This window comes from Microcaecilia unicolor, chromosome 12 (genome assembly GCF_901765095.1).
Source record: "Microcaecilia unicolor chromosome 12, aMicUni1.1, whole genome shotgun sequence".
Classification (NCBI taxonomy): domain Eukaryota; kingdom Metazoa; phylum Chordata; class Amphibia; order Gymnophiona; family Siphonopidae; genus Microcaecilia; species Microcaecilia unicolor.
The window spans coordinates 11,761,619-11,776,053 of record NC_044042.1 but is presented as its reverse complement, the minus strand read 5'-3'; the positions used below and the strand labels follow the sequence as shown (position 1 = coordinate 11,776,053).

Genomic DNA, 14,435 nt, shown 5'->3' with positions numbered 1-14,435 from the left:
ACCCTCCATTGCCCCATGTAAGCCGCATTGAGCCTGCCATGAGTGGGAAAGCATGGGGTACAAATGTAACAACAACAAAAAAAAGCTTACCATAATGACCCATCTTAAGCTTATCAGCCCACCCATATAATCTTGCTCTGATACTGTTAATATCTTTGATTCAGATTATACCTTGGACCTCGTCTCCCTATCTCCTTACTCGTCCCTAGTCTTTTCTTCTCCATCTTTCCTATACCATATCCCTCTCTATCCCTTTTGTTTATCTTTCCATATCCAACTCATTTATTTAAAACCTCCCTATTATTATGTTTATTCAGCTTGTAATATTTCTCCTTACAAGACTTTGTTATTCTAGTTACAACGTAAGCCGCATTGAGCCTGCTATGTGTGGGAAAGCACGGGGTACAAATGTAATAAAATAAAAATAAAATCTTCATTTTATAGGAAGACTTAAGAGAATGCAGGGTTGTTTTCGATACAGGTTTATAATGCCATTTTTTTTCTTAAAAAATATTAAAACAGTATACACAACGCTCAAGCAAGTATGCAAACAACAGGTCATCTAGTTCAATCAGCTGACTTATTTTTCGTTGCACAGGCATCTTCTCGGATGAAAACTGTTTGGGGTTTTCTATCCTTTCTTTGACGCTGCCTCTTGTTCCTCTGTTGATCACTTTATTACTCCACAAGCTCATGAAACAGGGCCTTGCAGAATGGCTGGGATCCTGCTCACATACCGATGTCCTCTTGAGGAGCGACTGCAGGAACAGGTAGCTTTGTAAAGAAACGCAATGAAAAGCAATGGAACGGGTGGCCTGGTGTGTGGTCCGGTTTCTGCTCAATGTATATTCAAAGCAGCGTACAGGAAAAAGAAGACCTTCCAGTCTCTCTGCTTTAACCTTCCAGCAGTCCAATGGCTCTTGCACTATGCCCCGCGGACACAGTTCCACAAGCTTTGCAGCTCAAGCATCCTTTGCAAACCCCTTATGCCAGAGGGGGGGTGGCAAGGGTCCACGATGCTCCTGGAAAATGTAAATTAAATAAAAGCCATGCAGCTGAACTACAGCTCCCAGAATTCTTTGGGCCCGAGGGTGCGGTGTTGGGGGGTAGAAGGGAAGGAGGGTAGAATGAACTTAAGGGTTGGGGGAGGGGGGAAGCGTTCTTGCGTAAGTGGTCGGGGGGGCAGGAGAGGAGGTCTCAAGTTTGATCCAGCCACTCAGCACGTTTCGGCGCTTTGCACGTGTGCACATCCACTGACTCTTCGCACTCCTTGCATTTGACAGCGCAGCACCAGTGGAATTTGCACTCGCACTTGCTCAGGCGGGTGACGCGCGTAGTGTCGTAGCCCCGGCCGCAGCACATGACCTCACATCCGTCCATCCCACGCGAAAGTTTGTTGCAAACTCTCCCAGATGTGCCCAGAGAGCCTAAGAAGAGGGGAGACAAAAAAAAAACCATAAGGGGGTAAATTCGATATAGGTAACGAAAAGTTACATGACAAAATACTGGGGCTAAGCTAGTATTCTATAATGGATGAGGTATGTTCCAAACTGCTACAGGATGCTGGCGTGAGTCCGCGCAGTTAAGAGCCAGACTTTAGACGCATCTACTTCCGCCATGTCGATGGCTGGTGCAAATGGTGACACCGCAATGCGGCAGTTGGGCTGTAAAAGCACACAAGAATATTCAGAACGCTCCTGACATGCCCGTGCCCCTCCCCCATTAATACTTCCTTTGCATTTGCATACGAATGAAGTTAGGCGCACTCAGGGGTGTAGCCAGACCTCGGCGGGAGGGGGGGCCAGAGCCTGAGGTGTGGGGGGGGGGGCACTGTTTAGCCACCGACCCCCTCCCCGCCACTTTGGATCCCCTCCCCGCCGCAACTGCAAACCTGCCCCCGCCGCCGCATCAGGTACCTTGGTTTGCTGGCGGGGGTCCCCAATCCCCACCAGCCGAACAGTCTTCTTCAGCGCCGGTCGACTCCGGCGCCTTTGTTGTGTGATCTTCTGTTTCTGATGCCTTGCATCCTGCACGGGGCTACATGCACGGTGCAGGATGTAAGGCGTCAGAAACAGATGATCACACAACGAAGGCGCTGGAGTCGACTGGCGCTGAAGAAGACTCTTCTGCTGGTGGGGATTGGGGACCCCCACCAGCAAACAAGGTACCTGATGCGGCGGCGGGGCGGGGTCAAATGTAGAGGAGGCCAGGGCGTAATCTGTGGGGGCCCATGCCCCCATGTAGCTACGCCCCTGGGCGCACTCTTTACACATTAGGGGCATAAGTCTGTTACACATGCAACTTCAGATTAGCATCAATTAGGGATTAACACCAATTATTGTTGTTTATCCCTAATTATTTGCCAATTTAGTGCCAATTTGTAAATTATGTTACATGTGCAACTTGCGCCCAACTCTGCACCTAATTTTTAATGCATTAGGGTCTGTTTTACTAAGTGGCAGGAAGCCCACCGTGAGCTTACTGCATGCTAAACAGGACCTACCGCTGGGCTACCACAGCAGCCCAGCGGTTGTTCCCTCCCCCAGCACGCGAGCAAAGAAAACCACCCCAAAGGGGTGGAGGTACACTGGTTCCTAAGTAAAAGGTTGCAGAAGGAAGAAGTAGGAAAGGTGGGCTCTTCTAAAAAGCGGAGGAGAAGTCTATAAAGAAACAATTCTTTATTGCAAGCGAAGTGACAACGACTCAACACAGCTGTGTTTCGGCGCTAGCTCGCACCTTCTTCAGGAGTCTTATGATGTATAGCTGATTGTGTAAAGTCAATAGTTTGTTACAAAAAAACTTTCATATAAGGTATAAACTTCCATTGCCAGAACATTGAAGCTTCATTGAAGCGACTTTACACAATCAGCAATACATTATAAGACTCCTGAAGAAGGCGTGAGCTAGCGCCGAAACACAGCTGTGTTGAGTCGTTGTCACTTCGCTTGCAATAAAGAATTGTTTATTTATAGACGTCTCCTCCGCTTTTTAGAAGAGCCTACCCTCCCCCAGCACACCATTCCGGTGCTACAAATATATTTTCTAGTTTTGTAGTGCCGATGTTTACCCAGTTGTAATCAGGCAGTGCCACGTGCTGTCCGGTTATCGCCGGGTTAGCACAGGAGCCCTTACCCTCAATGGGTGGCAGTAAACGTTCCCACCGAAATGGACCTGCATTTAATGGTTCACTTGTCACATGGCCATTTCATTAAAAAAAAAAAACAACAAAAAAAGGAGACCGTCTTTTACCTGCTGCGGTAAAAGGGCGCCTCAGCTTGCATCAAAAACATGCACTGAAGCTAGCGCAGGCCCCCTTTTACGGCAGCTTAGTAAAAGGACCCCTTATAGAATTTGGGGATGGGGGTGCAGCTTTATTCATATATGATGACCAACCAGCTCCGTGTCACCTGGACAGGATGAGCCACTCCTGATTTTACCCTATTGGTTTCTAGATGCCAGGAAGTCACCATGTTCAAGCAACTAATCTATTTTTAATTACTATTTTTCTGATCTTTAACTTTTTTACTGCCTGGGAACTTCTACCTCTCTTCCCCCTCAAATCTGGAACCGTGTAGCAATTTCAAATTTCCCCTATTATACTGCTGATTCTGAACCCAGAATTCTGTCCCAGGATTGGGTCACTGAAGAGCTGTAGTAAAATCATGAGATGATTAGAAATTAAAAGCTGCCAAGAGACACAGCCAGGCCCAGGGCAGGACCGGTGACCGCTTTCCCCTCCCCCCACTACCTGGGCCACCGTGCTGTGCCCCAACCCCCAATTGGGCCACCCTTCACATTCGGGCTGCCGCCCCCGCCTGCCCCCTTACCTTTCTGTGTCTGACTCAAGGATGTTTGATTGTCTGACTGCTCCTCTCTTGGTCTGTCTTCTCTGTGTGCCAGGACAGGGATGATTTCATTAACTTGATAACCCAGGTCACCCGGGTTATGGCATTAATATAATCATCGGGGTCTTGGCACATAGGAGCAGGAGAGACACAGACCTGGAAGCAGGCAGGCAGGAAGAAGCTTGCCAGCGCCAGCCCCTCCCCCACTTGGAAGCCAGGCCTGGGGAATTTTGACCCCCTCTCAGCGGCCCTGATTAAAAGTACAGATGTATATACCTGAAACTTTAGAAACCAAAGTGTTCTACAGCATTTTAAGAAGTTGGGACAGCTAGTAAAAGAAAACCTGTGGGTTGGAGGGATTTTGTAGAGGCTGACTCTAGTCTAGGGGATCTGAAGCAGAGATGAGGTCAGAAGCAGCTTCCCTAGACCACTTGACCCCTCTCTCCATGTGGCCATTCCCCTGCTTCAGGCTCCTGTGATCTCATGTGACATGATGGACTTGCCTTATCCCTTCTGAGTTAATTGATGTTGAGAACAACTGCATTCTTTTGGTAATGAACTCTCTTTCATCTGTCTCTGAGGCTTTCCATTCTCCCTGTTTTGGGGAAGGGGGTGGGGAAGAAAGAGTTTAACTGAACTGGTGGAGAGTGGTAGGACTCCATCCACATCAAAGTCAATCCCTAACACTCCCTGGGGCTAATTTCAAAGATCTTAAAGTGAAATGTATGGATGGCAAAAGTGTAAATCCCCTCACTAACTATATTATGGTGTCAGATCTAATGGAAATTCAGGGCCAACATGCCATAGTAACATAGTAAATGACGGCAGAAAAAGTCCTGCATGGTCCATCCAGTCTGCCCAACAAGATAAACTCATATGTGCTACTTTTTGTGTATACCCTACTTTGATTTGTACCTGTCCTCTTCAGGGCACAGACTGTATAAGTCCGCCCAGCACTATCCCCGCCTTCCAACCACCAGCCCCGCCTCCCACCACCGGCTCTGGCACAGACTGTATAAGTCTGCCCAGCACTATCCCCGCCTCCCAACCACCAGCCCCTCCTCCCACCACCGGCTCTGGCACAGACCGTATAAGTCTGCCCTGCACTATCCCCGCCTCCCAACCACCAGCCCCTCCTCCCACCACCGGCTCTGGCACAGACCGTATGTCTGCCCAGCACTATCCCCGCCTCCCAACCACCAGCCCCTCCTCCCACCACCGGCTCTGGCACAGACCGTATAAGTCTGCCCAGCACTATCCCCGCCTCCCTCCACCGGCTCTGCCACCCAATCTCGGCTAGGCTCCTTAGGATCCATTCCTTCTGAACAGGATTTCATTTCCACAGGGAGCAGGGAGCCAGCAGAGCAGAGAGCCGCTTGGCTGCTCCCAGCAGCCAAGAATGCACCGGGGGGGGGGGGGGGGGGGGGTTCGTGCTCATCGGCGATTCGCCCTGGATGGCAGCCGACCTAGGATCGCCGCTGGGTGCTCATATGAATTCTGTTCTTGGTCCCTCAGCTATATGGTAAACTGTATAGTATCTATGTTAGTTTAATGTTCTAATGTGTGCTTATTAGACGTATCATTAGTATTATGCTAACATTGTATTATATCTCTGGTACTGTTAAATATGTATATTTTTGATCCTGTTTCATGGTAGTCCTATTACTAGGTGAACTAGCCACTTCTGGACTCGGGATCGGAGCTAGTAGGGCACATAGGTAAGGGGGGTCAGTGCAGTCCGTCTGCTTGCTGTGGCGACCGGAAGAGGTCGACCCGGCTTTCTGCGCGGGCTTTTAAGCCCCTCCGTGGCTCCTCCTGTTGCCCAGCGGGGAGCCTCTGGCGATGGGGCCTGACCCTTCCCTCGCCTCGCTTGCCCCCGCTGGGCTTGGTGCGCGTGCCCGTCAGGGGCACGGCGCCATGTTATTTTTGGCTCCGTGCACACTGCGGGGCACTGCGCCTTGCTTTGACCCTGTTTCATGGTGGTCCTATTACTAAGTTTCAATTTACTGTTTTCAAGTTTACCTCATTTATTGTATTTTATGTTTAAATTTGGTCATTTTACTGTTGTTATGCTGTTAACAAAATTGTAAGTTTTATGTTAAACTGTACCTGCTGTACACCGCCTTGGGTGAATCTCTTCATCAAAGTGGTTAATAAATCCCAATAAATAAAGAAATAAAAATAAATATTCTTGCGCTACTAGTCTTCTAAGAGCCTTCCTATCTAAGCAAGGTACAGCCACGCCAATGGAACATTTCTATATATAACTGGCATTTTCTCATTCAACTTGAACATGGGCTCATTCCACTGTGTACGGCCCAATTATTGTAGCCAGAAACTCTGGCCTGCTCTGGTGCTTTGAGGAAGAAGTCCAACCATGCCTGGCCATGACGGAGTGGGGTCAGGAGGGAATTACTACCTCATGGTTTGAAAGAAGGGTGAACGCATGCTGGTATCAGGAAATCATCCCGAAGAGTATCTTAGACACCCCACAGAAAACCCAGGCACAGCAAAGGTCTGCACAGATGATAAAACATATATTATGAACATACAAGCAGTGACCCTTTACCCCAGTGGTTCTCAGGATATCCACCGTGTGCATGAGAGATATTTGCATGTCATGGTGGCAGTGTGTTCAGATCTCTCTTACGAATATTGATTGCAGATATCCTGAAAACCTGACTGGCTGGGGTTCCTCAGAGTAGGTTTGGGAATCATCACTTTACGCTTTAGTCTAACCCTGTGTTTCTCAACCCAGCACCTGGGACCCATGCAGTGAATAAGCACGAGATAGATTAAGAGGATGGTGGACTCTGGTCCTGGGGAACTGAGTTCGATTCCCACTTCAGGCACAGGCAGCTCCTTGTGACTCTGGGCAAGTCACTTAACCCTCCATTGCCCCATGTAAGCCGCATTGAGCCTGCCATGAGTGGGAAAGCGCAGGGTACAAATGTAACAAAAATAAAATAGATACTATTGGAGATTCTACATGGAATGTTGCTACTATTGGAGATTCTACATGGAATGTTGCTATTCCACTAGCAACATTCCATGTAGAAGCCTGCGCGGCCACATTGGTGATCTGCAAGGGCCGACTTCTAGTGGAATAGCAACATTCCATGTAGAATCTCAAATAGTAGCAACAGTGGAGGAGTGGCCTAGTGGTTAGGGTGGTGGACTTTGGTCCTGGGGAACTGAGTTCGATTCCCACTTCAGGCACAGGCAGCTCCTTGTGACTCTGGGCAAGTCACTTAACCCTCCATTGCCCCATGTAAGCCGCATTGAGCCTGCCATGAGTGGGAAAGCGCAGGGTACAAATGTAACAACAAAAAAAAAAGATGCAACAGAGGCATTTCATGCAAATCTGTCTCATATATGTTCATTGTACATAGCCTGAAAACTACATGGACTGGGGATGCTTCAGGGACTAGGCTGAGAACTCCTGGTAGAATCCAAGAAGGTTCATTTCTTTTAATCCGCAAGTGCGCAGCTGTATCTAGATGCAATTCTACCTTTAAAAAAGCGGGGTAGATATTCAACACGGGCAGGAGAGGTTCCTGCCCCCTTCTGATCAGCAGGCTGAGAGAGGGGGATATTCAGCAACACTGAACTGGGCAAGGCTGGTGAATATCCCCTCTGACCACTGTGGCACCAGATCTGGCGCAGAATGGATGCTCTCAGGTACAACATGCTTGCGGTAAAATGAAGTTCAATGTTTATTGTCCAGTCAGGCTGCTGCTCTCCCCTTACGTCAGTGGCGTAGCCACAGGTGGGCCTGGGCCCACCCAATTAGGGCTCAGGCCCACCCAACAGCAGCACACGTATTAGCAGTAGCAGGTGGGGATCCCAAGCTCCGGCAGCTGAAGACTTCCCCCTGATGTTAATGAAAACGCTATTCTCCAGGATACCAGCACCTGCGCGTGCTCAGTTTTCAGCGCGTGCCTGCTGCAGACTGCTAAGGTGGAAAGAAGCGTTTTCCCGCCAGCTGAGAATTTTTTTTTGGTGGCGGGTGAAGGGGACAACACTTGGTGCCCACCCACTTCTTGCCTAGGCCCACCCAAAATCTGTTGTCTGGCTACGCCCCTGCCTTACGTGGCTCCTCTTTTCATCTGAGAGCAGTGGCTTCTTATCATGTAGACACTGGGACAATTGAATTATATTGAGTTGGGTGACCCCCTGATGCTGCCAACTCTCCCCTGGCACTCGTGCTCCATGTTGTGTTTTCTGTGCCAAGGCACACGACAAAATGGGTAAATAAAATTAGAAAACTTCTCACCCTATTGTTTTTCTTGTGCATATAGGTTTGCATAGTTTCGTTTTTGCGTGCTGTGGATTTCTGCTTTTTTAATGCAGGATCATCAGTGCTCTGGGCTGTATCGTGAATTAGCAAATAATGCATCTACTGAAATTATATATTCAAAAGTGTGCACTAGTATCTCTGAAGCTCAAATACTTACACCCCTGTCTCTGGCTATCCTATGCTCCCAAAGTGCCGCCCACATTAAAATGTGGTGCAACACAGCAATTGGCATGATCTCTTTACAATATATAGATATCGCAGTATTAAATATCAATGTATAAACATTACCAAGTACTTTTCTTGTAAATGGATTGACTGTGCAGCTCACCAGTAGATTTTTTTTTTGGCAGAAGGGCTACTTCAAGGGGGATTATGATTTTACAATGGGGTAATGAAGGCTATGATTGCATATGATTAGAAGTGATTCTGTTCATATGACAGTTATCTCATGTGGGATCTAAACTGAAAGAGCTTGTCAAATAGCAAGTTAAAAGACACCCAAAAACACGTCAGGCCTGCTCTGTTATCCACAGAAGGTCCCTGGGAAAACAAACACTGCTTTACCTCACCTGCAGATTTATCCTTCAGGCAGTAGTCGGGGGAGTTCTCAAAATACACCAGGTCGTTTTTCGTGGCGTTCCTGAAATTCTTGTTGGATACGGTGAAACCGGAGCCGTATTGGTTCATGGTGACCTGGATGGCTCCATTGTACTTCTTCCTAAGGTAGTCTCCTGTTTTTCGAAAGTCTGACATCACCGACCAGCAAGTCCTTAGTGTGCAAGACCCACTGACTCCATGGCACTTGCACTCCTTCCTCATGTACCGTTTCACGGCCTGAGAGGGAAGAGGAAGAAGGGAAACCATCAGGGATCTTCTTATAGAGATTCTGACCCTCCCCCGCACCCCTCCCTCTTTCTCATTCTTGCCATTACTGTATAGCCTTTGATCAATTAGCTTTTTAACCCTTGTCTCTTGCCTTGCTCTATACGTTTTCTCTTCTGCCTTCCTCCCATTTGTCTCTCAATGTTATTTGTATTGATATCGGGAGTTTTTGCTTTACACCGTGATGCTCAAAGCGAGTTAAAGCGAACACATCGTATGTAATTAAGGAAGATGTAAAAACAAATCTAATAAAAAGGCAAATTCATTTATAAATAATGGATTTTAATTTGGATGCTTCTAACAGTGCCAGTCCTACCAGTGAGTGACTCTTTTTTGCAAGTGGCTCCTGCTTTTTTGGCCCCTATTCACTTATACAAAGAAGGCCCCACGAAGAGGCTTTGCATATGACGCCCACATCTCTCCGCATCCCCCCACAGGCCTTAACAAACGATTAGTGGCTATAATTGGTGTTAACTGGAATTAATTAGCAGTTATGTTTGTAGGGATTCTACAAATTGCAAAACCCACAGTGCACATCTACCAGGGTTACCATATGTCCGGATTTACCCAGGGCAGGAAAATACCTAGTGTACCTGACTGCGTACCTACTGAAAAAAAAAGTGTGAGCTCAATGCAAATAAATAAGTAAATAAAATCTCTCCCAGTATCTAGGGATATTTTTATATCTTCCTTAATTACATGTGATGTGTTTGCTTTAACTCACTTTGAGCATCACGGTGGAAAGCAAAAACCCTGATATCAATACAAATGGGAGGGAGGCAGAAGAGAAAACTTATAGAGCAAGGAAACGTCCTTCTTCTGTTACAAGAAATTCCCATTTTCTCATTTTTGATCTATGGGAAAATACAGCATGTAAAAGAGATGAAAAAGGTATCTTCCAGATCTTAGATTTCAACAGGATGAAGGCCATGTTTTCAGATTTCTGGCAGAGCTTGCATGCCTGTAGGAGAGATTTGGGAACCTTGCACATGCGAGCAGTGGTGTACCAAGTGGGGGGGGGGGGGGGCGGTCTGCCCCGGGTGCATGCCGCTGGGGGGGGGGGGTGCCGCGCACCTGTTGGCTGAGTCCGCTCGTTCCCTCCCTGCTCCTCCCTCTGCGCGGAACAGGTTACTTCCTGTTCCGGGGCAGAGGGAGCAGCAGGGAACGAGTGGACTCGGAGCCGACAGGCGCGCGGCACCCCCCCCCCAGCAGGTAAAAATGCACCTGGGGGGGTCGCGCTGCACCCGGGGGGGGGGGGGCGCATCGGCGATCCGCCCTGGGTGTCAGCCAGCCTAGGAACGCCACTGCATGCGAGCTACCAGCGCTTGGCACCAAGTCGGTGATAGAGCTTTTCTCTTATTTCAAGGTATTGGGAGCAGCTTTGTTGGATTGAAGGAGTGGCCTAGTGGTTAGAGCACCAGTCTTGCAATCCAGAGGTGGCTGGTTCAAATCCCACTGTTGCTCCTTGTGATCTTGGGCAAGTCACTTAACCCTCCATTGCCTCAGGTACAAACTTAGATTGTGAGCCCTCCTGGGACAGAGAAATATCCAGTGTACCTGAATGTAACTCACCTTGAGCTACTACTGAAAAAGGTGTGAGCAAAATCTAAATAAATAAATATAAACCCACCCAACCTTCCTTGTAAGTAGCTAAGCACATTACTTACAATCCTCCCACACCGATTGTTGTGCCGATTCATCAGTGCCCGGGCATCTTTCCCTTTCTTCTCCTTGGCATCCACAAAAGCTTTGGCAAACTTAATCCCATAATGGATGTTGTCACTGCAGCCTCCCCAGTCGAATTCCTCTGTCTCATCTTTGAAGTGACCTTTCTTGTTAGGGTCGCAGCTGCAGGTTTTTAGCTCACCCTGGCTGCATGCCCGTGTGATGGCATACACTACGCCAGCAGATGACATGGCATATACGAAGGCTGTTTCCCTGCTACCTGCCAGATAGAAGAGAAAGTGACATCAGGGAGGCAGTTTTTTTTTCTGGATAATTTTCCCCACTTTTCTGTTGCTAGGCTGAGACATCTGAGGTGCCTTGTGCCTTCAGTGTATTCTTTTGCCGGTCTAATGCACAAAGTTGTAGTCCCTGCTCTCCTGTAATCCTCATTTCTTTTTTCCCCTTCCTGGTGGCTCCAAAGACATCTCCTCTAGGCCCCATTGGAATTAGGATCGTCAACTGGTTTCTCAAGTTCAGATATACAGTGAGGGATAAACCAGGACTAGATCCACCCAACCAGTAGAAATGAGTCCAGTTGGCAGTCCTACACTGGCCATCTGTATGTGGCACACCACCTTGATACCACATCTGGACAGTGGACCCAATCATTCAAGTCAAAACCATTCTAAAGCAGAGGTGGGCAATCATGGTCCTCAAGGGCCACAACCCAGTTGGGTTTTCAAGATTTCCACAATGAATATGCATGAGATTGATTTCCATGTACTGCTTCCATTTTATGCAAATTCATTGTGGGGAAAACCCAACTGGGTTGTGGCACTCCCGTTCTAAAGGGTCACAGAGAAGGACTTGGGAGGTGTAATAACTGATCATCATCTATTACCCAAAACATAAGTGTTGCCATACTGAGACAGACCGAAGGTCCATCAAATCCAGTATCCTGTTTCCAACAGTGGCCAGTCCAGGTCACAAGTACCTGGCAAGACCAAAAACAGTACAATACATTTTATGCTGTTTATCCGTAGAAATAAGCAGTGGATTTCCCCCATTTTAATAATGGCTTATGGACTTTTCTTTTAGGAAGCTATCCAAACCTTTTTTTAAAGCCCGCTAAGCTAACTGCTTTTAGCACATTCTCTGCCAATGAATTCCAGAGTTTAATTACACGTTGAGTGAAGAAATATTTTATCCAATTCGTTTTACATTTAAATTTGCTGTTTTGCTGGAAAATAAAGCAATGGAAAAAGGTGACGTTTGCTGTCAACCTAATATTCAAGGCATGTTAGGTGATAGTCAGCAGGTGTCACAGTCATAACTTGCTAAGCCACATATTTTCAACTATTATACAGATAAAATCAGACCATTTAAACTTGTTATGTTTTTAGAAATTTCTACAACACAAGAAGAGTGAGGCAAAAAAAGCAATTCCAGAAAGTCAATATAGGACCTTTAACTTAGTCAGCAAATTCACACATCAAGGACCCGACATGGCCGTGTTTTGGCGTGTGTGCCTGCTTCAGGGGTGAAAACCTAGAGCAATATGGTGCAATATGGTCCTGTGTATATAAGATTTTCTCAACTGCCACACTTGGCCACGAGTAATCAAAAAATGCTGAGCGGGCATGCAGAGTCGCTGAGAGGGCGGGGCAGGGGGGCAAAATTCCCCGGGCCTCCAAGGGGGCCCGGCGCCGAGGTCAGGCCGCCGGCGCTGCAGTTCCCGGTCTCACCTGCCTGCCTCCTTGGCTCCGGGCCCCCTGCATTCGAAGCGGCAGTCACAGATCACCTCCCTTCGGGCCTTCTCTCCCTGTGTCCCACCCTCGCCTGATGTACCTTCTGGTTTCCGCGAGGGCGGGACACAGGGAGGGAAGGCCCGAAGGGAGGCGATCTGTGACTGCTGCTTCGAATGCAGGGGGCCTGGAGCCAAGGAGGCAGGCAGGTGAGACCGGGGACTGCAGTGTTGGGGGGAGCAACAGGGGGTGGCAGCGTCGGGGGAGCAACGGGGGGCGGCAGCAGTGGGGGGCGGAGGCAGGGCGGCCTTGCCCCGGGCCCGGCCATGTCTCTCGGCGGCCCTGCGGGCATGTGGGATCCTTGATGTGTTGGCTTTGCTAACTTGATTAAAGGTGCTATATTGACTTTCTGGAATCATTACTTCTTTTGCCTCAGTCTTCCTGCGTTGTTGTCACATACATGAGGTTTTGTTTTTTTTCCCTCCCCTTGTCTTCTTTTTTAGGAATTTCTAACTACAACTAACTAAACACCTGTACAGAACAGCAAGCCTAGTACACAAATCTTCAGAGACATTAAATAATGTCAGAATGGAGGAGTAGCCTCATAGTTAGTGCAGCGGACTTTGATCCTGGCAAATTGGGTTCAAGTACCACTGCAGCTCCTTGAGACGTTTTGGGCAAGTCACTTAACCCTCCATTGCCCCAGGTGTAAAATAAGTACCTGTATATAGTATGTAAACTGTTTTGATTGTAACCACAGAGAGGCAGTATATCAAGTCCCATTTTTCTTTCTCTATTTGAGATTCTACATGGAATGTTGCTATTGGAGGAGTAACCTAGTGGTTAGTACAGCGGATTTTGATCCTGAGGAACTGGGTTCAATTCCCACTGCATTTCCTTGTGACCCTGGGCAAGTCGCTTAACCCTCCACTGCCCCAGGTATAAATACATACCTGTATATAGTATGTAAACTGCTTTGATTGTAACTACAGAGAGGCAGTATATCAAGTCCCATTTTCCTTTCCCTATTTCAGATTCTACATGGAATGTTGCTACTATTTGAGATTCTACATGGAATGTTGCTAGTGGAGGAGTAGCCTAGTGGTTAGTGCAGTGGACTTTGATCCTGAGGAACTGGGTTCAATTCCCACTGCATTTCCTTGTGACTCTGGGCAAGTCACTTAACCCTCCACTGCCCCAGGTACAAATAAGTACATGTAAATAGTATGTAAACTGCTTTGATTGTAACCACAGAAAGGTGGTATATCAAGTCCCATCCTCTTTCCCTAAAAAGAAATTTAGGGACCCTTTTTCTAAGGTGCGGTGGGCCTACCGCATGCTAAAAGTGCACTATTGTGGGTAAGCTGAGATGTCCCATGGTAGTTTCCTGCTCAGCGCGTGCTAATCCCATGCTGGAAAATATGGGCAGAGCATAGGCATTGCCTACGCTAATCGGGTAGCAGGGGCACATTACCGTTACCTGCCCGATTAGCACAGGAGCCCTTTCTGCCTCCTTAATAGGTTGCGATAATGGAAAATTAGCGCATGGCCAGTACAAAAAAGTATGGCGAGGCAGCCATTTTACCACTGTGCTAAAAGTAGCTGCAGCGCATGGAAAACCCACACGCTGACACCAGCACTGACCACTTTAGTGCGGCTTGGAAAAAGGATCCTTAGACTTCCGCAATTTAGAGGAGGAAAATTCCAAGTCAAATAGAAGTTTTTTAAATAGCCAGATTTGAAACCTATATTAAGGGCCTGAATTCATTCGGTCACTAACCCTCAAATTTTATAAAGTCAGAAGGCCCACTTTTATGCTTAGTGTACAAAGTTGCACGTGGAAGTTACAGAATCAGGTCAGTTGCGCACATAACTTAATATAATAAGAGATAATTGATGTAAACTAGTTATAATTAGCACTAAGTAGTGTTAGTTGACACCAATTAGCAGTTATGCGGGCAAGTGACCTTAGTCTGTATTCTATAGAAAAAGGGCTCG

General features: G+C 47.6%; 1 protein-coding gene across 2 annotated transcripts in view; it reads right to left on the bottom strand.

Annotated features, from left to right (window-relative positions):
• Positions 1 to 421: 421 nt before the first annotated feature.
• WNT2B (Wnt family member 2B) overlaps positions 422 to 14,435 on the bottom strand; it is a 69,694-nt gene continuing 55,680 nt past the window's right edge. Inside the window, exons 3-5 of one of the 2 annotated variants that reach the window (XM_030221746.1) lie at positions 10,695 to 10,972; positions 8,715 to 8,979; positions 422 to 1,427 (exon numbers count right to left, since the gene is read on the bottom strand). In XM_030221746.1, the coding sequence (XP_030077606.1) occupies positions 1,198 to 1,427; positions 8,715 to 8,979; positions 10,695 to 10,972 (773 nt within the window). In that variant the 3' untranslated portion in view covers positions 422 to 1,197. Of the gene's footprint in view, positions 1,428 to 8,709; positions 8,980 to 10,694; positions 10,973 to 14,435 lie in introns of both variants that reach the window. The other variant, XM_030221747.1, reaches the window with a different exon arrangement.